Here is a 25273-nt window from a genome sequence, read left to right on the forward strand (position 1 = left end):
GGAACCACCACCGTTCCTTCGGTACAGCCCCCAACTTCAACACAAAGTTGATGAGATGTGTCCCTCAACACCCTGAGCCTGCAGCGTTTCTGGACAGGTCTCATCACTCACCGGGGCTTTACAGCAGTGGAGAAGTTGAACCACCTCAGTGGCTGGAAATACCCGAGTCTCAGATGCACCACCAATACCTCTCCAATATACACATAATAAAATATATTCTAAGGCAAACTGTATCACCGGTAAAGGTAATTGACTGTAGAGACCATTCCCCAGCCCAGTCTCAAATATGTTGAAATGATCTCCACCCTAAAAATACACAACACTAACAAGGACACTCTTTACATCCATCCCGTCCAATCTCTTTATCAATGTATGTACTCTGGGTTTGTGTACTTGCGTGTTCCTCTTTGTTTTCTGTCACTATGGGTTTTATTTATTCCTTAGTTTGTGTGCTTCTACCGCATCTGTGACTCACAGACAAACAGGACAGCAGGTGGTGTGTGATGTAATACGGGGCACATATAAGTCAGTCTGCTGGATCTACCTGAGGAGCAAACTGGAGACTCTCACTGGCCAACTGGACCCCACACGGGTTCAGCTTTTAGACATGTCTAAATATGCATACTGAAACTTTTCACGGGCTTCAAAGAGCGCATCAGTTGTAGCTTTTTCTTCGTGGCTTTTCCTCTGAGAGACTGAAGCTGGAAAACATTTTGGGTACATTTTTAAGAATAAATTGATACTTAGACTTACAAATTTATACTAAGAAGTACAGAATAGTCAAATCTCTAAGGCTTCCAGGATTGCTGCGCAGAGCATGTCATCATCCAGGTCCAGGCTGCCTCTGCTCCTGCACGGGATCCTGTTGTGCAGCTCCTTCGCTCCTCTCCCGGTCATCAGCAGCAGGAGACAGAGCCTCCGGAGCGTCCGGAGCGCAGGGCCGCTGGTGCGCTCCTGGGATAAGAGGGAGGATATGGCTGGAGATGGAGAGTACCTTCTGGGGATAAAGAGACTGAGGAGGCTGTACTGTAACGTGGGCATCGGGTTCCACATCCAGGTCTTACCAAACGGCAAGGTCACTGGAGTGCATAATGAAAATAGATACAGTAAGTCACCTTGCATTTTGCTGTTCAAATCCACATAAAGCAGGCTACACATGTGTTACTGTACACGACACACATTCACCTAGTCTTTTTATAGTAAGACTTGAGTTACTTAAATTACTCGAATGAGTATGGATTGTTTAAAGTGTGTGTGCATACCAGGTGCTCACTGGGCACAATGGGAAAGGGTCTTACTTTTTCGTCAAAATCTCTGATGTTTTATATAAAGGGTTTCATGTTGTGTTTCATTGTAAAGAATGTGTATCATGATGTTACCTCTGTGGATATTCTGTGCTTGAGGAGCCTATGCTTCATGAAATAAATTGTACTTTCCTAAATCTCCTCCTATTATTATTAGTTGTATTATTATTATTCTAGGTACTACGTTTCCTTGCCAAAATTCTAGTTTTTACAGGTTTCGGTTTCAGATTTCTGTTAAATCATCTGACATTCAGTTAAATAACTTAATAAATCCTTATGAGTTTACATTATAAACTCTGTGTGATATTTGTGTGAATTCAACCGCTGTCTGAGTGGATTCTGATTCACTGAGCGAGCCAGAGAGTCGATAGATTTGGACAGAAAGACGTGCGTGTCTTTGACTCAGTGTGATACATTTGTTGAGCCCAGCAGATATTAAGTACCTCTAAGAACACTAAGTGATTTGGCCTTTTGGAGGATAAATGTGTTCAGTTAGAAGTGCAACACATAAGTGAGCCACAGTCCTTTCAAGCCCTGCAGTTTGAAGATGATGAATAAGAACATTATTCTGGGTAGTGCAAACTTCCAAAATTGTTTTTTGAGTCTATATAACAATTCTGAAACAATCATAGTGAGCATCATTTTGTTCGGCTTTCTCTTTAAGATGCCCTTTATCATTTCTGTTTCATCCCAGGCCTTCTGGAATTGTCCCCGGTGGAGAGAGGAGTGCTGACTCTTTTTGGAGTGAGGAGCGGCCTCTTCATCGCTATGAGTGACAAAGGGAAGCTCTATGGCTCGGTAAGAACCGGTTCGGACTTTTTTTCTCCATAACCACTGTTTTTAAACTTCTGCAAGTTCTAACTAGTAGCTGGTTACGGCACATCTGAGTACTGTAGCAGTTGTGCTTGGGTGTACCAGATCATTGCAGCACTTTATCTTTCTCTCTTCAATGGTCAATGGGGGTCCCTGCTGGGTCATCGGGAAACTCTTGGCTGAAAAGAAATCCCCCGCAGATGACGCAGTTAACGCGTGGCCGACTCGTAGCGCCCCTGTGGCACATCATGTGGGAATCCGTTGTAATGTAATGGTTAATGTAGTATCCGCAGTTTACTGCAGCTGAAATAATCTGGCATTATCTTTATGACGTGAGAGATGTGCTTCCCACACAGAGCACACATTCAGTGGAAACTATCCCATCATGATGCTGTCATAATGTACAGCTCTCAACAACATTATGCTGAAGATGTTTTGTGTAAAAGCCCAATCAATCAAGATGTTTTTTTGAAAAGGGAGACAGTTGAAGGTGACACACATTTGGCAACTAATAATACCTCATATTTGGTCTATGAAAGCTATAATTAATAATTTCTTCAACAGATGAAAATGAATAATAGGTTATGAATGATATGGGCCTTCAGTAAGAAATAACTGCGTGTGACAACAATCCATGTACTGGAGCTCAGTTGAGAGGGCACAGGGTTGAAATCCATTTCAAATCTATCTCAAATAAAGGTTAAACTGGTCTAAAAAACTCAAACTTTGTTGGTGAATAGACTAGACAACCTTCTTTAAACTTTATAAAGTCCCACCTAACTCAAGTCGTGATTTTAAATGGAGCCTGGCAGGGGCAGACTGGGACTGAAAAACAGTCCTGGACCAGTGTTAATGTTGGCAGCTATTTTTGATTTAGTCTTTAAAGGGAAATGGTTATTAGTTTTAGTCACATTTTAGCCCTTTTTATCCTTCATAGTTTTAGTCGACGAAAACTCAAAACTTTTTAGTCCAGTTGTAGTCGATGAAAAATCTTTACATTTTAGTCAACTTTTTATGCTCGTCACCAAAAGTAATATTATTACAGTAACGCGTTACTGTAATAATATTACTTTTGTCGGTAATGGAGTAGTGTAACACGCTACTTTTATAATTCAGTAATCACACTACAGTTACTAACATTGCCCCGACACGCGTTACTTCGTTACTTACTAAAATCAGTCATAATCAAACCTCAACAAACACCTGCAAAGAACACATGCTAAGGTGAAGCTAAAGCACAGCTATTTGTTGTTTGTTTATATCACGTAGTCTGTTCTTCTTCTCTGTTTTCCGGTTGTTGCCTGTTTTGAATGACGAATATACACTACCGCCGCCTGCTGGTAAGGAGAGTTATTGCCACTCACGCATGCGCAGTTCGTACGTGCTCGGCTGAAGTCTTTGCGGTGTGCTCCAGTCTGGTTCCAGTGCAACACATGGCCAACACGCAGGAGAACACGCCGACGCAACAGCGTGAGCAGAGATAGACTGCGCAAAATATACAGATAGCAGGAGACAGAGGACAGCCACGGTCAGATAGGAAAACATTCAGGATCTGGATCAGTCTTATGCGACAATGGAAACTGAACTAAAGAGAACATTTGAAACTTTAGCAGTCTGCCTGATCTGCCTGTAGGGAGGGGCGGGCCGGCCCTGCGAGTAAAGTAACGAGTAAAGTAACGAGTAAAGTAACGAGTTACTTTATGTAGAGAGTAACGAAGTAGTGTAATATATTACTTTTTTTTTTAAAAGTAATATGTAATATATTACTTTTTTATAGTAACGACTCCATCTCTGCTCGTCACCCTCTCCCTCCGGTCCACATTAATACAAATGATCGCAATACGTATGATTGTATGAAAAGATCTTAAAATAAATACAAATGTATTTATTATAAACGTTAGTCCTTAACACCTATCACTGTGTATATCACCATTCAAACATCTTTTAAAAGTTGAACAAACTCCACACAGCTCAGTAAAGACTGTGAAATGTTGACTTTATTTGATCATTTCCGTAAAAACCAACGTTCATATTTCTCTCTTTGATTATAATACTGATGAACGTTCAAAACAAAGCACTTTGGCAACTTACCACATACGTTTTAAAATGCTTAATAAGCACCGTAACTTTCATGATATAATTTCTCCGTCATAATCGGTTGTTTCCGTGAACGGCCGACTGTTGTGTGACGGCAAATGCTGCGGCTGCAAGGCATTGTTGTCAGGTTTGGGGAAAATAGGACCCAAGTGCAGTTTAAGAAGGACAAAAAAGGTAAGGTAACAAAAAGCGAGCTTTATTTATAAAAAGCCGAAGGCATGAAATAACAAGAAACGAATGAACAGAAACAAAACCGGGGAGCACGACAGACAGGAACAAACTTAAAGACGGGAACAGGCAGGAGACATGGACAAGCATAGACGACAGGTAGCAGGGACATGACGACGAACAGACATGGAGCACAGAGGAAAAGACAAGACTAAATACAGAGAAGGGTAATCACAGGACAAGACACAGCTGGGGAGGGGAGGCAGAAACACAAAGGCAACAGGTGAACACAATGAGGCACAATCAGACACACCAGGGAAACTAATGACAGGAAGGCAAACAAAGGGGGTGGGATCAGACAAGACAAAAGGAGGAAAACATTTCAAAACAAAAAGGTGGAAAATGAAAACATAAATCCAAAACCATGACAATTGTGGGGCAGCATTTTCTCCTCTCCTTTCGTAAAAGGAGGTCCAGTGGTTCCTAAGCTAAAGGAGGTTATAAAGGAAGTTTGAAACCTCCTTTCCTATCATCTAGAGCAGGGGTCGGTAACAGGCGGTCCGGGTCCGGACCCAGACGCCGACCTATACGGACCCAGACCTATAATCAATACATTAATAGGGGATTTCAATTTTGACGGGGCGATTCTATTTTAACCGCCGCCGACAGGGGGCGAAAGAGACGAGTGAGCGATACAGGGAGAGAAACACAGAAGAAGAGATGAGTGAGCGGGAGAGGAAAGTGAGTGAAGAGACAAGTTAGCGATACAGTGAGAGAAGAGGAGAGGAGAGAAGAGTTAGCGATACAGGCAGAGAAGCGGAGAGGAAAGTGAGTGAAGAGAAGAGTTAGCGACACGGAGAGAAGACGGAAAGGAGAGAGCGGCAGGAGAGTGAGTGAAGAGCAGCGATACAGGGAGAGGAGAGGAGAATGAACAGGCGTGTTAGCGGCAGACAGGGAGAGACACATAATGACACATGGCGCTCTCCAAGAAGAGGAAAGTGGACAGTGAGAACAGAGCTTTTAACCCTGAGTGGACTCATTCATATTCATCCTGCCCACTGGGAGCACAGAGCCAGTGTGTCTCATTTGTTCAGAGACCGTGGCGCTCATTAAAAATGACAAAACGCCACTATGAGACAAAACACAAAGTGTTTGACCAAACATTCCCTCTCAAGTCAGAACTGAGGTCACAAAAAATAAGCAGTCTCAGAGCCCAATATGATCAGTCCACCAGGACCCATCCACCAGCTGACCCATTCATTCACTGCCCAACAACGTGCTAATGAATGTTCCCTCAGAGTGGCTTGGATTTTGGGTCGAAACAAAAAACCATTTACTGATGGAGAGGTTGTCAAGGAGTGCATGAGTGCAGTAGCTCAAACCTTGCTTGAGGGAAAACAAAAAGAAGAGCTTTGTGAAAAAATTAAGCAAATACCTTTGTCAGCATCATCAGCCACAAAGAGGAGTGAAGTGTTAACCAGGATGTGCTAGCCCAGCTGGATTAAGCCCTTCATAAGGCACCCTGTGTAAGCTTAGCTGTAGATGAGTCCACTGATGTTTCTGACTATGCTCAGCTGTTCATGTATGTAAGGTTCTTCAAAGTGTTCTGTGAAGACATGTTAGGTGTAACTCCCCTTCAGGCCAGAACAAGAGGAGAGGACATCTACCTGGCCATTAAGGAGATGTTAACGAAGCGAGGAATAGAGCCAAAACAAGTGGTTTCAATAACCACAGATGGAGCCCCTGCCATGATAGGGAGAGAGAAAGGAGCTGTGTCAAGAATGAAAGAGGATCATCCTGAGCTCATCTCTTACCATTGCATCATCCATCAATCTGTCCTGTGCTCCTCCCTGTCAGATGAGCATGCTGAGGTGATGAACACAATGATGAAAAGGATCAATTTTCTCAGGGCATCCTCTTCCTATCAGCATCGCATGCTCAGGGAATTCCTCAGAGAAGTTGATGCAAATGCTGATGATCTTTTGCTGCACAACAATGTAAGATGGCTCAGCAAAGGCAGGGTGTTGGAGCGCTTTTGGTCCATCAGAAGGGAAGTAGCAGCTTTCTTGGCAGAGATGGGAAGTCAGAAGGCAACACAGTTTTCTCTCTTTTTAGAAGATGAGAAAAAGATGGATAATGTGGCCTTTTTGGTTGACATCACTTCGCATCTGAATGAACTGAATTTGAAGCTACAGGGCAAGGACAATTCGATTTGTGAATTGATGACAGCTGTCCGCTCCTTTCAGAGGAAACTTGAAGTGTTCAAGGGAGATCTGCAGGGAGACTGTGCACACTTCCCAGCAGTGCAGGAACAGGTTCAGGGACAGAGAAATGTGTCTTCTTTTGTTGACTTTGTAGATAAGCTGATTGTAAACTTCAGCAAATGTTTTGACAGCTTCAGTTTTGGACGTCAGCTCACCATGTTCATTCAGAACCCATTTCTTATTACATATGTCAGGGAGTTCTCAAAGGAAGTCTCACAGCACTTCAAGTGGGCACATGCTGGGCCTCTCCAGATGCAACTGGTTGATCTCCAAGCAGACGTGGCCCTGAAAGAGCAATTTGGAAGAACTGACCCTGCCACTTTCTGGCTCAAAACAGTCTCTGAGACAGCTTTCCCAGGTCTGAGGAAAGTAGCTCTATATATATTCACCATGTTTGGCTCCACACACAGCTGTGAGGCAGCTTTCTCTAAAATTAAGCACTTTTAAGATGCACATATTTTCAAAAGCTATTTTATTTATTTTCTCTATTTTATTTTTAAATGCAGCCCGAGAGGAACATTTCACATATCCACAGTATTTACTGTATGTCTGTATAGTTCAATGTTAATTGACAATAAATAGTTGTTTATGAATTGTACTTTCTTTACACGTTGATAAAGCTACAGGTCACTTCAATATATATCACACTAATTCATAAAGCAAGTTAGACATTTTGATGTTCCGGACCTTTGCATGGCAAGGCAAGGCAATTTTATTTATATAGCACTTTTCAGCACGTGGCGATTCAAAGCGCTTTACAGATTAAAAGCAAACGACATTTAAGAACAAATACAGCATAAATACATTATTAAAAAGGCATAATAAGCAAAGGTAATGAAATAAATAAAATAAATAAACACAGCAGGTACAGAATACATGACTGAAAAGGCATACTGTAGTGTGAGTATGGGCAGCTCAATTAAAAGCAGCGGCAAATAGGTGCGTTTTTAGTCGGGATTTAAAAATAGGAAGTGTTTCGGCGGACGTGCACGATTTAGGCAGTTTGTTCCAGATTGTTGGGGCATAATAACTAAAAGCTGCTTTTCCATGTTTAGTTGTTATTCTCGGAACAGAGACCCGACCCAGAAGACCTGAGACTCCTGGATGCTTCATAGTGATGGAGGAGGTCGTCTATATACCTCGGTCCTAAGCCATTTAGTGATTTAAAAACTAGCAGTAGTATTTTAAAATCAATTCTTTGGCAGACTGGAAGCCAGTGTAATGATCTCAGAACCGGAGTGATGTGATCCACTTTTAGAGTTAGAGAGTTAGTCGTTGAATTTTAGTTGAATACCCCTGCTGTAGGGAGTAAAACTCTAACACAGAAAAGACCTCCCCAAAACGCCTCGTTGGAGATTTCTCATGTTCTTCCTGGGCATCGTAACGTCTGGATACCCAGAAGCCACGCCCAGAGCTATGACGCACGCTCAGCCAGCCAAGCATATATACTGTTGGAATCTCAGGTTCAGTTCAAAACAGTGCTAACTGGGCTAACGAAGTTGCTAGCGTTTACATATATCAACTACAATGTCAGCAGATGGCCTTGCAGGAGAATGTCTGCATTCACACACGAAATACTCATTGAAAATATACTCCGGGTGATTTACCCTACGGTCAGTACATTATAGTTGGCGTTCCTAACCGAGCTACCGTTCATAGCGTGTATGCTACCGAGATAAACAACGACGCTACCGAGAGGTAGACATGCTAGGCGAAAACATTGTTTTCATGCCAGCTACATGAATGACCGAACGTAGCAGACTACCCGTATAAGATTGCAATTGTAAACACGTTCTTCCTAGCCTAATATGAACCACTAGCTTTTGTTCATAGTGGATTTATTACACAGAACAAGCCATTGACAGTGCTAACTGCACTAACGAAGTTTCTAGCGTTTACATACAGTATACACACAAAATACTCATATACAGTATACTCCGGGTGATTTACCGTACGGTCAGTCGTGAAACTTAATTACATTATAGTTGGCTTTCACATGCTAGGAAAAACATTGTTTTTATGCAAGCTAAAAAGAATGACCGAACGTAGCAGACTACCCGTATAAGATTGCAATTGTAAACACGTTCTTCCTAGCCTAATATGAACCACTAGCTTTTGTTCATAGTGGATTTATTACACAGAACAAGCCATTGACAGTGCTAACTGCACTAACGAAGTTGCTAGCGTTTACATACAGTATACACACAAAATACTCATATACAGTATACTCCGGGTGATTTACCGTACGGTCAGTCGTGAAACTTAATTACATTATAGTTGGCTTTCACATGCTAGGAAAAACATTGTTTTTATGCAAGCTAAAAAGAATGACCGACACGTAGCAGACTACCGTATAAGATTGCAATTGTAAACACGTTATTGCTAGCCTAATATGAACCACTAGCTTTTGTTCATAGTAGGTTGGCATTTATTACACTGAACAACTAGCAAACGTAGGTTAGCTTATACAAAAACTAATGCTCCGCTCAGAGCCGAAAAAACAGTGTTAGACATGGGCGGAGCCTCTCTGGTGGTTGACTAATCAGAACAGAGTGGCCGAGCTGACCAATCGGAGCACACTGGGCTCACAGGGAGGGGGGGCAGGAGCTCAAACAAGCCGTTAGGGCAGAGAGTGAATACAGTACACACATACTTTACAGAGATGCTGTATGCGAAACCAATGTGAGTTTGGAAAATTGCACAGTATAAATCTATTTTAGTATACCTCTCAACAATGGAATTATGATCAGTGGAAATGGCCATGACATGGGACCTTTAAGAGCATTCCATGGAATATAACAAAAAGTGTATCTCGAGCCAGTTTCTCAAACTTACCTACCCACCTTTAAGTATTTATTTTTCTCATGACTTTTTACTTTTACTCCCTACATTTTGACACATATCTGTACTTTTTACTTCTTACATTTTCAAAACAGGCTCATTACTTTCGTTTGAATGCATGCGAGGTGAATTATCAATTATTTTTATTTTGCATCATTGCGGGCCTTCCCCAACATCAAGACTGATTTAAAACTAAATGAATGTGACAATAACACGTAGAGAAGACGAGCCATGGGGCCTTTCTCATTTCACTAATTTCCCCTCCTCGACTCCTATCCTCGACTCCTATCCTCGTGTCTTAGTCCCGCCCACAGGAGATGCGAGCGGAGGAGCCGAGGAGGGGAACCGAGGAGAGAGGAGGGGAAGCAGCAGGGCAGGCGGTTAGAGAAATGAGAAATCCTCTCCTCTGAGCTGTCACTTTAAACTTTAAAGAGACGTCCATTATTGATGAGAGGAGGCACAGCCCTCTGTCTGATGGACATATATTTACTTTGAATTAATTCACAGTGCGGTATAATGAGACAATAACAGGCTACAGATGCGGACATACACACACGTAAATATATACAATTTCAGAATCAAACAAGTATGAGAGCAAACGGGCCAAAAGTTTTATTTACAAGCATTAAAAGTAAGCATAGGACACCAAACCAACTGAGACCTGTCTGTCCGCCGCACGCACGCATGCACGCACGCACGCACACACACACACACACACACACACAGTACAACACACACCTACAGCTCCTAAAGCATATAATATCAGGCTACAGCCATTGTGTATTTTATTATGTGAAGCACTAAATGGGTTTAGACAAATATCGACTCTTTGTTTGTAGATATCTACTAAACTAAAGCAAATACAGAGAGTAATGTAGGCCTGTTATACTGAGTGATATATATATTATACACACTGCTCTGCTTTCTGCACGGACCTCACAGCTGTTCTCAGTGTAAACATCGCGTCGCGATGAAAGCAGTTAATAAAATAATATCCAGGGGATGCATGCAGAGCTGTCATTGGCTGAGATAAGTCCGGCCGTGCGTCACGACTCTTTTAAACATCACTGTTGCCGGAAATGCATCCGCGGAGGAGCCGTGTAGGACCCATCAGTGTATCCTCGATTAAAGCTCCTCCAGAGAGCCTCCTCGATGCTCGATGCTCGGTCCTTGGTCCTCGATGTGCATTTAGAGAAATTAGATGTCCTTCAACATGGCGCACTGAAAACCATTTCCGGGTCACTACTGGAGGACCGAGGATTCGAGGAGGGGAAATTAGAGAAATAAGGAAGGCCCATGGTGTGCAGATCATGCACGACAGACGAAAACAACGTAAAAGACGTATGACGAAACAGCTAGGCAGAGACGTTAAGGGATTGGTCTAACGGCATAATGTCCAAGAGTATCGCTAGTACAGTCAGCTAGATGAATGATGAATCGCCTCCGTCGATGTTATCTTCATTTTCAGACCACCAGCAAGACATCCCGCATCCATGGCCTTACTTAAGGGAGATGTTTGAAGTTGTGGGTGCAACAAATTATTTGTGGTGAATTCACTACAATCATTTTTGTTTGATTTGTTTAGGCTTATATTAAGGCAAAGTAACCCATCTACAATGTTGGCGACAGCAAATACAGGTAGCCTACTGTTTTTGTTGTTCACGCTGAATACATTCAGAATGGCAGTAATAAAAGTTTAAATGAAGCTCCTTTTCACTTATATTAATATTATATTATATTAATATGATGTACGGTTCAGTTAGCTTTGCACAAAAACAGCCAGTTTAAAAGTTACTTTTTACTGTGAGTACATTTCAGAGACTGTACTTTGTTGAATCAGTACTCCTACTTTTACCAAAGTATTTGTTTACACAAGTATCTGTACTTCTACTTAAGTAAAGAGAGTGTGTACTTTTGCCACCTCTGATTCTGAATAAAGTTTCCTGAATCCATTAATAAAGTTTGAAATCAGCATATAGTTTATATTTACCTTGCATTTGCCTTGCATGTTTTTGATTCACAACACACAGCATGTTAGCTAATACTGTGTTAGCACGGCTAACTTTAGTTATGCTGTTTAACACGGTTGTTTTTAAATGAACACTGTATAAAATGTGTGGACAACTAAAGCTCACATGTATTTATGTGAAAGGGACAGAGCACTAAATGAAAATTGGAATAAAAATACAAGATGTGAACATGTTAGAGTTAGCAAAAATGCTAATTTACACCCGAAGTCCCTAGGTAACTTTACAAGTAATGTACCTGAATGTTGATGAGAGGTGGTTGATCCACTAAAACTCTGTTAAGACAGTATCCCTGTATCTCCCTAATGGCTGCTACCCTGTCTCATCTGTGAACGCATGGCAGGAACCCACTGAGTTGGAACTTCAACTAGCTGAACCAGAGTGCTTTATCATGGTGTTGGCTGTAAGTAGGGTGAATCTGGGATGATGTGGATAGTAACAAACTAAATACCTGCTGCACAGCAGCTACAACAGAATGTTTAAAGCTGCAACTTTTAAAATAAACGCAAGGCAGAAAATCAGTGTGTAGGCTATTGATGTTTAAAGGTCCCATGTCATGGCCATTTCTACTGAAATGGCCATGGCCATTTCAGTAGAAATGGCCCCCCCCCCCCCCCATGAGCCCACTGTGCTCTGATTGGTCAGCTCACCCACTATGTTCTGTTAGCAACCAGGAAATGACACCACTAATGACAAACAGATGAGAATGCTGCGTGGGGTCTGGGTGCCGTGTTGGCGGGACGTTGCGGGGCTCGCTGCTCCGCTCTTTGAGGCTCGAGGAGCGGACAGTGTGAGCTGGATTACTGGTGTCGTTTCCTGGTTGCTGCGTGGGGTCTGCGAGACAGCGAGACACCGCAGAACTCAGCTTGAGCACACACACACGTGAGTGTGTGGCGAACTGTGAGTGGAGATCCACGGAGCCGCGGCTGAGAAAAGATAAGGCTGAGTGAGTGTGTGTGCGTGTGTGAGGAGCTCCACTGATTGGTCCATTTGGACCTGGGTATGGTCACGTCACTAAACTCAGGGAGAAAAAAATGGAAAAAGAAAACTGTCCAACGAGGCGTTCTGTGGCAGTTGACAGATATTTTCTGTGTTAGAGTTTTACTCCCTACAGGGTGTAATTTGAGGGTTTGTGACTTTGCAGACCGTTTACATGCAGAAAAAGCTACATAACACACGGGTAATAACCGGAAAAGTATGACATGGGACCTTTAAATGAATGAGTGATTCTTCCAGAATGTACTGTCCACAGTTGCTTTAAATGTGTATGTATGAGAACCTTCAGTTCATTTAATCTGAAGCAGCAGGTCCGATATGTTGATAAATTTGCAGTGCAATTATATTTTATCCATACACAAGTATCAGCATGAATTCTGTAAACCTTTATGTCTTCCTTAGGCTTTCCATAACACTATTTCCAATCATATAAGCCATTCTCTAAATCACAGAGAAAAAGATCTCCAATAGAAGTAAACAATTATTACTCTTTATTGTTAAATTAATAAAAATAATATTTGAACTGCCGTAATTCAGTAATTGAAACATATAACTGTTAGAACTATTAATAACCTGATGACGTACACACACTGAGCTGGCTGCTTTTGTCTGAGTTTATTAATGTCACAGTTAATTGTAGGTCATTTCCTGTGGCCCTGAGCTATAGGTGTAATGTTTTATTACAGCGAGCGCCAAAACACTGCAGTTAAAATTGTTTTGCACGCTGAATGAGGCCAACTCAGCCGTAATCCAAACAACAGTTAGTCATCCAGCAGTTACTCATGTAACAGCAGGCCTGTATACACAGAGGTGGGCGGGTCGGGGGTGTCAGATTGACCTTTGGCTGGTGAGGCCCCCAGCCTCAGTGAGGGAGCCTGCCGAGCCGCTGATGTGTTTCCTTACATTAGCAAACATTAATGTAAAAGGGGCGGGGGGGCGAAGTGTCTGTGGTGAAGGTGACTCACGAGGATAGTTCCCCGGTGATCTCTCCAGATCTAACCGTATAGATGTCATAATGCAAGCACTGGAGCATCAGCTCGAAGACTTATCTTGTGATCTTCCGAGTAAGATGACTGTGATGTTGCATGTGTCTGATAGATAATGTAAAGTCTCCCTTTAAATAAAGCCAGTTTGATGGGAGGTGTTAGAGATGAGACAAGGATTCCGTTCATTTCAGATTGAATTTTAATTGGCCTCTGTTAACTTCAAATTTCTGCTGAGTCGGATGAGGTTCATGTTCCTTTTTTAATTCAATAAACAATTAAATGTTTTAATCAGTGTTAATAACTTAAAGCATTACAAGAAAACATTCCCTCACTGTCAGATTCACTTTGAGTGTGCTTTATTTTGGTTTTAAATGAGTCCAAACTAATTGAACAAGCAAGACATGAGGAACCAGGATAATTAGACTGGGATGAATAACAGAAAATATCACATTGTGTCCTCTAGTGTGTATTGTGATTTTGATCTGTAATGATGTGAAAATAAAGTGAAGAAGTTGTCACATTTCAGGAGCTAAACAGTGACTAGTTCGAACTAATACATGTCTGTTTTCTGTTTTCTTTTCCTCAGGGCAATTTCAACGATGAGTGCAAGTTCAAGGAGAATCTCCTGGCCAACAACTATAACGCCTACGAATCAGCGGCTTACCCTGGCATGTACATCGGCCTCAGCAAGACCGGCAAAACCAAGAGGGGCAACCGGGTCACCCCCACTATGACCATGACACACTTCCTTCCCAGGATATGACATTTGAGAACAAAACTCTCAGCAATGCAGAATGAAGTCTGGCCACTGTTTGGTCAGATTTCACTGTCAGACTGCTCATGTCCTCCTTTTACAACCAACACCACATACCATTGTGTGAAACTGTGGCCCTGTGCATCAACTGATAGTATTCACCAACAACACAACAGTATGTGGCATCAACACACACTGGATTAAAACAATCAGGGTCCAAATCACGTTTTATATTCACGCTAGACCATATCAGAGCATTACTTCATTATTAGCGTTATTTGGACAATTTTGGAGTGGTTGTTGGGGTTATTGAGGATGCTGAGTCAATTTCTTGCAATTCAGGATAAAAAACTGCAGAAAGTGTCTGATTTTGTTACATTTTGGGTCGATTTGGAATATTTAGGGGACTATGGATCATTTGGATTGAACAGATTTTCTATTTATTTGAAAAATAATTGTCCACAGTAGAGATAATAACAACACTGCTCATGGTAGTCAAAATCAGCCCACCGGGAGTACAAATATATGGTGGCCCTGAAGTGCAAGTCAAAACAACATTTCACAAAACACTACAGCATTTCACAAAACACAACGACATTTCAAAAATTACGGAAAGGGTATTCCTTTACGGAGAACACTTCTTGTTTTTGATTGGACAGAGAGAAGCACTGCTGTGATTGGTTGTTTCGCTGCCAGTCAAGAAATTACGCTTCGTGATTGGTCAGCACCCGACAGCGCCACGTATTTCCTGTTTGGTACTATTCAGCTGTTTCTGCACAAATTTTAAACTGAGTTTGGATGAGGAAGAGATGGAAATCCTTAGGGAATATTTTAACAAAGGATATAGGCTACATATGATGTTATCCTCTATGGAATTCCGTTTAAGCCAAAATTAAATAAATAAATACATAAATAATTAAATAGATATATATATATGAATATGCCTATGAAATAAATAAGGTTATGAAATACATTCTGAAATAAATAAATAAGGCAATAAATATATATAAATGTACATTTAAATACACATTTATTTATTTCATAATGCCACATTTATTTATTTCAAGAGACTTGTATTTCATAATGCCACATTTATTTATTTCAGGGGACTTGTATTTCATAATGCCACATTTATTTATTTCAGGGGATTTGTATTTCATAATGCCACGACATTTCCATTTCTTATATTCAAATGAACAGGGCGTGGTTAGCTCACAGATCCAGACCAAAGCAACAGCACCACAACACTGACTCAATAGCTCTTGTTTCTCCAGTACTCTTAAGTGGTTTGACAACCGCCAATAAACCAAACCGGTTCCGGTTCAAGAACAGTTCCTGTGCTTTTCTGGTGCTTAACTGGTTCTTCTCTGGTTCTGCCCCTTTTCAACCAAACCGGTTCCAGAGCCAGTTCCGGGCTACAGCCTGATTTAGCTCTGGTTCTTCACTGTTTCAGCCGCAGCGGAGCCGGTGTTCCAGATTAACTGGTTTTCCGATCAACTGGGGCACAGATGTGGGGGGCGTGGCCTTCGACTGAAATACACATTTCGATCGCTCCTTCTGTCGTTTACATAAATCTTTTAGTATATTTGGCTCGGTAGGAAGACTTTGATGCACATTCAGTACCAGTGTGTGAGGTTGTGGTTACGATGGTGATATCCGGACGCGAACAGCGAGGACTACAAAAAGAAAAACGAGTTGACTGGGGATGTCTGTTCAAAACATTGCGAGCTCCAATAAATAATTTAAACCAGCTATTGTTGCCAGACTTATTACTGAATATTGTTCTTAATGTGATACCAAGTCCATCTGAGACCTGTGTTCACCTTCAGACAGCCTCCCAGTCAAGCGTATGTTGTTTACTCAGAGAGTTTGAAAGCAGCGTGGAGAAGTCTTCAGCTGTGGTAAACTGCGATCCGCCAAGGGAAAAATGGGATCCGCCCAGGTTAAACTGTGTTAAGACTTCTGTGGCTATCTAGCAGCGATCATGTTTAATATGAAAGACTAATTAAACATGTATCCCTTATAAAAAAGTATTCTGCAGCACTCATCCAGACTGTTAACTCGTTTTGCAAAGATAGCAGCAGAAATGTCATTGCTGCATGTGCAGGGATATTTAGACTTTAAAATGCTGATGGGTATTAATGTTGGTCTTGGCAAACAATATTAGGAATCCTCTATTCAAACATAATATTCAGTGTCCATCGACATGAAAAATAATAAAAATCACTCGAGCCCTGCGAGTTATGAGTGCAACACGGATCAACACGACGTATTAGACCACCATACTTCAATTTGTTACATTAACCTTGTTAAAAAGTTCCAGAAAAATGCAACCTGACCATCATTTATAATGTAAGCAAATGTAGGAGGCGTGTGGTGCAGTGGGTAGTGCGTTGGTGTTTGGATCAGATGGTCACAGGTTCAAACCCCTCTGCAGTCAGCATGTCGTTGTGTCCCTGAGACACTTCACCTCAAATTGCTCCTGTGGGGATTGTCCACAGTATTGAGTATGTAAATCGCTTTGGATAAAAGCGACAACAAGTGACATGTAATGTATGTATACATATTATAGTAGGCATTTGCTTAGAAATAGTATATACTGTATCAAATCTCATTAAGACCCACCGAGATCAGATATCTTAGTTTATCAGCCTGCGAGCCCACATTATGTTGTGATAAGTGTTAATTTTACATATAAAATTCCAATATGCATATCAGGCCATGTGTTTCGTTATATTTGCCATGTAACATTATGCTATACAATATAATATTTAGCCTCACAATATAGACATTTTTAAACGCTAACTTTCTAAATAGGCCCCCCATTTCCTGTTGCTATGTCTGCTAATGCAGTAGCTGATAGGATGTAAACCTGGACTAAAGCTGTTGCGCTAGAAACAGAATGCAATTTAAAAAAAGGTTTATATTCTAGCAATACTGGCTGTCTTTTCTGTCTTGCGACAGACTCACCAAAATAAAATAGTTAACAGCATAGGCATCACGTCCCCTATGGTACATATTGCAACTATAATAACAGTGGCCAAATTCATGTTCTAATATGCAATGCAAGCTTTGCTTCTGTATAGTACATAGACTTACTCATTAGTGTGACAGAAGGAAAGGCAACAACAATGATAGTAATTACATTACATTACATTACATTGCATTTAGCTGACGCTTTTATCCAAAGCGACTTACAATAAGTACATTCGACCAGGAAGACACAACCTTGAAGAAAACAGAATCATATAAGTACATCAGGTTTCATAGAGCCAAACATTTCAAGTGCTACTCAACTGGCTTTAGGTAAGCCAGTCCTTTATTAGTATAAAAGTGCTTCGTTAATAGTTCTAACGCTCGAAGTGGAGTCGAAAGAGATGAGTTTTCAGTTTGCGCCGGAAGATGTGCAAGCTATCTGCCGTCCTGATGTCAATGGGGAGCTCATTCCACCATCTTGGAGCCAGGACAGCAAACCCACGTGTTTTCGCCGATGGGAACTTGGGTCCCCCTCGCAGCGAGGGCGCAGCGAGTCGTTTGGCTGATGCAGAGCGTAGTGCACGCGCTGGGGTGTACGGTTTAACCATGTCCTGGATGTAAGAGCCAGATCCATTCGCAGCTTGGTACGCAAGTACCAGTGTCTTGAAGTGGATTCTAGCAGTTACCAGAAGCCAGTGAAGGGAGCGGAGGAGCGGAGTGGTGTGGGAGAATTTAGGAAGGTTGAAAACCAGACGAGCCGCTGCATTCTGGATGAGCTGCAGAGGTCGGATGGCACATGCAGGTAGACCAGCCAGGAGGGAGTTGCAGTAGTCTAGGCGTGAGATGACGAGAGCCTGGACCAGAACCTGAGTCGCTTTCTGAGTCAGCTGGGGACGTATCTTCCTGATGTTGTAAAGCGTGTATCTGCAGCAACGGGTTGTAGCAGCGATGTTTGCAGTGAAGGACAGGTTGTTATCTAGGGTCACACCCAGATTCCTTGCAGTCTGAGTCGGGGAAACAACTGAAGTGCCGATGTTGATTGTCAGGTCAAGAGTTGGACAATCTTTTCCCGGGAGGAAGAGCAGCTTCAGTAATGATTCAGTATCCGCTTTATTTGGCATGTGTACACATACACTGAACAAAAATATAAATGCAACACTTTTGTTTTTGATCCCATTTTTCATGAGATGAACTCAAAGATCTAAAACATTTTCTATATACACAAAATAACCATTTCTCTCAAATATTGTTCACAAATCTGAAAAAATCTGTGTTAGTGAGCACTTCTCCTTTGCCGAGATAATCCATCCCACCTCACAGGTGTGGCATATCAAGATTCAAAAACCTTTATTTATCCAGGTAAAATCCCATTGAGATCAATGATCTCTTTTTCAAGGGAGACCTGCAGCAGTAGGTTCCACAAGAAGACATAAACAACAGAACAACAAAAGGACATCATACAGCAAAATGTACAGGGATTACAATTTACATATTTAACCACAAGTACAGGTACCAACAGCATCTGATTTTGTAGCATCCAACCGAGCTTTAAAAACATGTAGTGGTACTAGCTTGGTAATTTTCCATTCTTTTTGCAGACTGTTCCATGTTAGTGGAGCTGCACATCTAAAAGCTTTCTTCCCTAAGACAGTCCTAGCACTTGGCACATTTAATAAAACCACAGCATGCGATCTCAGGCAATAAGTACTTTCAATTCGCAGAGAGATCAGGGAGCAGATATAAGATGGTAGTTTATCCAACATGGCTTTGTAAATGAAAAAGTACCAGTGACTGAGCCTCCGTACAGTAAGTGATGGCATAACCGCCTTGGTATACAGGGTACAGTGATGCGTAAGTGCTTTACAATTTGTCAAAAATCTCAGTGCACTGTGATACGCAGCATCTAACTTGCTCAGGTAATTGGCAGGTGCATTCATATATAACAAATCACCATAATCCAGCACAGGTAAAAAGGTCACAGTGACTAGCCTTTTCCTGGCCTCAAGCGAGAAACAGGACTTGTTCCTGTAAAAGAAACCTAGCCTAACCCTCAGCTTTTTAAGCAGGTTATTGACATGAAGTTTAAAAGTGAGACAGTCATCAAGCCAGATACCCAAGTATTTGTAACAGGTAACCACTTCAAGTTGTATTTCTTGCGTAGTTACAATATCCAAAGCAGTCTCCGGTGTATTTTTAGCTTTAGCTTTAGAAAAGAGCATTACCTTGGTTTTATCCACATTTAAAAGAAGCTTAAGCTCAGAGAGCTGAGCCTGAATAATGTTAAAAACAGCCTGTAATTTAACAACAGCCTCGTTAATCGAGGGACCTGCACAGTACATAACGGTATCGTCCGCATAAAAATGTAAGGTTGCTCCTTCGACATTTTCACCTAAACTATTAATATAGATAGAGAATAATAGCGGACCTAAAACTGAACCTTGTGGTACACCATTATGTTTAACCACTCAGAAGACAGCCCATCAAACTGAACACATTGGGATCTTTCAGAGAGGTAGTTTACAAACCACCCTACTGCATGGCTGGACATGCCTATACTGACCATCCTTTGCTTCAAAATGCGATGATCGACAGTATCAAAAGCTTTGGATAGGTCAACAAATAGAGCTGCACAACTCTGCTTATTATCTAAAATACTCGTAATATCATTTACCACTTTCATTGTGGCAGTGATGGTGCTATGTTGCTTTCTGAAGCCTGACTGATGTTTAGACAGGATGTCATTGTTACATAAAAACACCTTTACCTGTTCACTCACTAGGCGTTCAAGAACCTTGGCCAGAACTGACAATTTAGAGATGGGTCTATAATTGTTTAATAAGGTGGCCTCCCCTCCTTTTAGTAGTGGCAGGACATAAGCTGACTTCCATACTTTTGGGATTTTGTTCGTGCTGAGGGAGAGGTTAAAAAGAGTAGTAAGAGGTGGAGCAATAAAATCTGCAGCTATCTTTAAAAAGAAAGGTTCTACGTTGTCCGGACCAGCCGGCTTTTTAGGATCTAGCTTGGTTAAGACTTCACGAACAACATGAACAGTAAAAGGAGTAAAACTGAAGGGGTTTTCCAGACCACATTGTTCTGAGTCACCGACTGTGGTGTTCACAGAAGCAGAATTAGAAACAGAATGAAACAGAGAGCCACAGGACACAAAATGCTCATTAAAACAATTTAGTATGGTGGTCCTATCCGATATAGATATAAGATGCTGATTAGACAGCATGATTATTGCACAGGTGTGCCTTAGGCTGGCCACAATAAAAGGCCACTCTGAAACGTGCAGTTTTGCTTTATTGGGGGGGTCCGAAAACCAGTCAGTATCTGGTGTGACCACCATTTGCCTCACGCAGTGCAACACATCTCCTTCGCGTGTTGATCAGGTTGTTGATTGTGGCCTGTGCAATGTTGGTCCACTCCTCTTCAATGGCTGTGCCAAGTTGCTGGATATTGGCAGGAACTGGAACACGCTGTCGTATACGCCGATCCAGAGCATCCCAAACATGCTCAATGGGTGACATGTCCGGTGAGTATGCTGGCCATGCAAGAACTGGGATGTTTTCAGCCTCCAGGAATTGTGTACAGATCCTTGCAACATGGGGCCGTGCATTATCATGCTGCAACATGAGGTGATGGTCGTGGATGAATGGCACAACAATGGGCCTCAGGATCTCGTCACGGTATCTCTGTGCATTCACAATGCCATCAATAAAATGCACCTGTGTTCGTCGTCCATAACATACGCCTGCCCATACCATAACCCCACCACCACCATGGGCCACTCGATTCACAACATTGACATCAGAAAACCGCTCACCCACACGACGCCACACACGCTGTCTGCCATCTGCCCTGAACAGTGAAAACCGGGATTCATCCGTGAAGAGAACACCTCTCCAACGTGCCAGACGCCATCTAATGTGAGCATTTTCCCACTCAAGTCGGTTACGACGACGAACCGGAGTCAGGTCGAGACCCCGATGAGGACGACGAGCATGCAGATGAGCTTCCCTGAGACGGTTTCTGACAGTTTGTGCAGAAATTCTTTGGTTATGCAAACCGATTGTTGCAGCAGCTGTCCGAGTGGCTGGTCTCAGACGATCTTGGAGGTGAACATGCTGGATGTGGAGGTCCTGGGCTGGTGTGGTTACACGTGGTCTGCGGTTGTGAGGCCGGTTGGATGTACTGCCAAATTCTCTGAAACGCCTTTGGAGACGGCTTATGGTAGAGAAATGAACATTCAATTCACGGGCAACAGCTCTGGTGGACATTCCTGCTGTCAGCATGCCAATTGCACGCTCCCTCAAAACTTCTGTCATTGTGCTGTGTGATAAAACTGAACATTTTAGAGTGGCCTTTTATTGTGGCCAGCCTAAGGCACACCTGTGCAATAATCATGCGGTCTAATCAGCATCTTGATATGCCACACCTGTGAGGTGGGATGGATTATCTCGGCAAAGGAGAAGTGCTCACTATCACAGATCTTTTCAGATTTGTGAACAATATTTGAGAGAAATGGTTATTTTGTGTATATAGAAAATGTTTTAGATCTTTGAGTTCATCTCATGAAAAATGGGAGCAAAAACAAAAGTGTTGCATTTATATTTTTGTTCAGTGTAGAAGGAATATAGCCTTTTTCTGTCCTATTGGGATCCAAACCACACAGCGATGGATGTACAGAGAACAGACTGGATTATTGCAGAGTAATAATAATAATACATTATATTTATATACCGCTTTTCTTCAACTGATAGTCGCTTTACAGTATGAGGGAGGGTAGACAAACAAAGACAGGCAAACAAATGAATATAGTAAAATAAAATAAACAGAAAAGGCAGTCAAGAGGAAGTTGATTGAGAGTGGGGGGGGGGCTTATGGGTAGACAGAGTTGAAAGTAGAAAGAGTAGAACTGGATCAGCACCTCCTGAGGCAGGTTGTACTCCGAGCTGGCGCAGGAAGTGTTGTGGCATCACGACTTGCATGCAGGGCAAAAATACTCGTCCTCTGCGGAGGGCAGTCCCATGCATCCAACGTGATACCACATTTTACAGGTGGTGCACTCAATCTGACAGGGAAAAAGATAAATACCTTAGAATACTGTCAAATATTTTGTCAGGTTCACATCAATCATCCTGATTAGGATGTAAATTTAAGCCGTTTTAACTTCCTTAGACATTATTTATTTACATAGTATGGCAATGGGTGTCAGATATAGGGTTAACATCTTAGCTGTGGTCCTTTCTGTTTGGAGTCTGTGTTGGTATGTTCCTTCAGCTGCTCCAGTGCCCACCGAAAGTGCAAAGACATGCAAGTTAGGTGAATTCAACTATACATTTACAATAGCTGTGTGATAGTGAGTGTTCACCCAGTGATGTTGAGGTAACCTATCCAAGTTGCATCCCAGTTATCCAGCAGAAGGTTGGTCAGGACATGAGTTTCTCTACATACCCACGTATCAATGTCAGCCCCCGAGCTGAGCTCCCCACAAGCCCTACAGAGCTGGGATAGGTCATCTGTAAAAAATAAGATAATGTAGTTTAATGGCAATATAGACACATTCAAGTATACCTGGTAGAGTTCTGTATACCTGAATTTGTCACCAGAGACATTTGCCATGTCCAGCCGCAACATGGCCAAACCCTTCTGGTCAACAGGCAGGGTAGTCGACTGTTTGTCTAGACAATATCTGCTCTGCAAGCTAAAAAGTGTCCGATAAGTATAATTTTGAGGACTTTTTAATAATGAGAAATAGCAACAGATATAATCAACTGTTTACCTTGTACACAAACACCCCGCATGATGCCGAGTCCTGTTGCTTAGGGTGAGCAACGGTTGTTGCATATGCCCATCTACCTATTGCCGGACACTTCTTGCGGACCAATGCTCTACACACAAAACACACATTTATTACAGTTTGCCATTTTTAACATATGCCCAAGTCAAGTCATTTAATTCAAGATCAGTTGAATCCTGTTAAAGGACAAAAATGCTTGAATTACCTTTTTGTTGCTCCCAAAAGATGATCCATGGTGTATGAATACATGTATTTGTGTAATGCACACATCAAAGCTGACATTTAATTCACCTTGTTACGTCTTTGCATTTTTTCACCTGCTCTTCTGTGACCCCAAATGGATCCAAGTACAGTGCCCGCCTCTCCTTTAGGTACATGATCTATGGAAATGAAAATACTAATTATAGCCAACCCCTACATCAGATAGTGTCATGGTTCCGTCTAGATCTGTTTGATTAGATCTGTTTGATTTAGATCTGTTGTTGTCCGTTGAAGATGACTTACAATCAGTGTCCGTTGTGGCAGCTGCCCAGCTGCCACATCCTGTTTTAAAAAGGTCCAACTAAAAAAATTAAATAATAATTACAACAACTAATGTATACACTAACATAAGTATGTATTTGTGTGTATGTACATACAAACATACATATACACAATATACATAGGCCTACTTATGTAAAAAAAAAAAAATCATCCTACTATATAGTCCTTCTCAAAGAACCTTTGTGGGTTCCCTCCCAGAGTGACGACAACAGATATGAGTCTATGACTAGAGCGCCAGCTCTCCTTCCCACCATAGACCAATATGCGTTGACAAACTAAGAGTACAAAAATAACTTGTGATACAATCTAAATAAATATCCGTCCAATATTATTTTCTTTTGTAACTAACCTCTCCGTCCAACCACTTCCCTGGGGCCAAGTCCATTAGATTTTGGGAATACACCTTATTTGGCCCAATCTTGGACCAGAGCCTCTGCTTTCTCCTCCCTGTCCATATTTCTCGAATTACTGTAAACATAGCAATGGCAGTTATTTGTGAAATGCATCATTTGGAGTGTACTTTCTTTTCTGTCTGTTTACTTACAAAGTTCAGGATCCTTTGGTGGCACTTGGGCCTTGTCCATGGATGGAGGTGCCACTTGTGGTGTTTGTGTGCTGTGGATGTGTGTCTGTGTCTTTGTGTGTTGTGGACCAGCCAGAGGAGAGGGATCGGACAACTTTTTTAGTTTGGCAGGGATCCTCTCCTCTGGCTAGAAATAATGTGTCATATGATCAATGTTTGTCTGCAGCTTTTTGGTACCCTTACCAAGAATGGCCTTTTCCCCCTCTATTTCTAGGATGATATATGGTCCCAACCAGTCATCCTCCAGTGTGCCCCCTTTTCTCTGCTCCTGTCTTATGTTCCTCCTTAGCACCTGATCCCCTACTTTGAAGTTGTCCTCCTGGCCCCTTTCTAGCGTGTGTTTTTATATATTCATTTTAAGTTGATTCTTTGACGGAGGGGGAGCCAGTGGAGGTTCTGGAGGACGGGAGTGATGTGGTCTCGGGAGCGGGTGTGTGGGTGAGGAGGCGGGCAGCAGAGTTCTGGATATGTTGGAGTTTATTGAGGAGGTTGGATGGTATGCCGTAGAGGATGCTATTGCAGTAGTTGAGTCGTGATGTGATGAATGCATGAATCAGGGTTTCAGCAGCAGAGGAGGAGAGTGATGGGCGGAGACGGGCAATGTTTTTGAGGTGGAAAAAGGCGGTCCTGGTGATGTGATTTATGTGGTGGTTGAATTTGAGCTGACTGTCGAAGATGAGTCCGAGGTTGCGGATGTGAGGGGGGGGAGATAGAGTGTGGCTGTCAATGGTGAAGTTGAAATTCTGGATGTCTTTGATACGGGATGGGGGGCCGATGATGATGATGTCTGATTTGGCACTGTTCAGTTGGAGATTATTACATTGCATTTAGCTGACGCTTTTATCCAAAGCGACTTACAATAAGTACATTCGACCAGGAAGACACAACCTTGAAGAAAACAGAATCATATAAGTACATCAGGTTTCATAGAGCCAAACATTTCAAGTGCTACTCCACTGGCTTTAGGTAAGCCAGTCCTTTATTAGTATAAAAGTGCTTCGTTAATAGTTCTAACGCTCGAAGTGGAGTCGAAAGAGATGAGTTTTCAGTTTGCGCCGGAAGATGTGCAAGCTATCTGCCGTCCTGATGTCAATGGGGAGCTCATTCCACCATCTTGG

At 42.1% G+C, this 25273-nt stretch overlaps 1 protein-coding gene across 1 annotated transcript; it reads left to right on the top strand.

Annotated features, from left to right (window-relative positions):
• Window positions 1-817: 817 nt before the first annotated feature.
• LOC117562193 (fibroblast growth factor 4-like) lies at window positions 818-14259 on the top strand. The gene is made up of 3 exons (XM_034240031.1): window positions 818-1106; window positions 1999-2102; window positions 14083-14259. The coding sequence occupies exons 1-3, from the start codon at window positions 818-820 to the stop codon at window positions 14257-14259; spliced, it is 570 nt and encodes a 189-aa protein (XP_034095922.1).
• Window positions 14260-25273: the final 11014 nt, after the last annotated feature.

Source organism: Gymnodraco acuticeps, unplaced genomic scaffold (assembly GCF_902827175.1).
Source record: "Gymnodraco acuticeps unplaced genomic scaffold, fGymAcu1.1, whole genome shotgun sequence".
NCBI lineage: Eukaryota > Metazoa > Chordata > Actinopteri > Perciformes > Bathydraconidae > Gymnodraco > Gymnodraco acuticeps.

What these genes read in the sequence shown, in the direction of transcription:
- LOC117562193 (XM_034240031.1), top strand. Translation starts at nt 818, where the DNA reads ATGTCATCATCCAGGTCCAGGCTGCCTCTGCTCCTGCACGGGATCCTG. An exon ending in GCATAATGAAAATAGATACA is followed by an intron (nt 1,107 to 1,998) that starts GTAAGTCACCTT and finishes GTTTCATCCCAG; the next exon opens with GCCTTCTGGAATTGTCCCCG. An exon ending in AAGGGAAGCTCTATGGCTCG is followed by an intron (nt 2,103 to 14,082) that starts GTAAGAACCGGT and finishes TCTTTTCCTCAG; the next exon opens with GGCAATTTCAACGATGAGTG.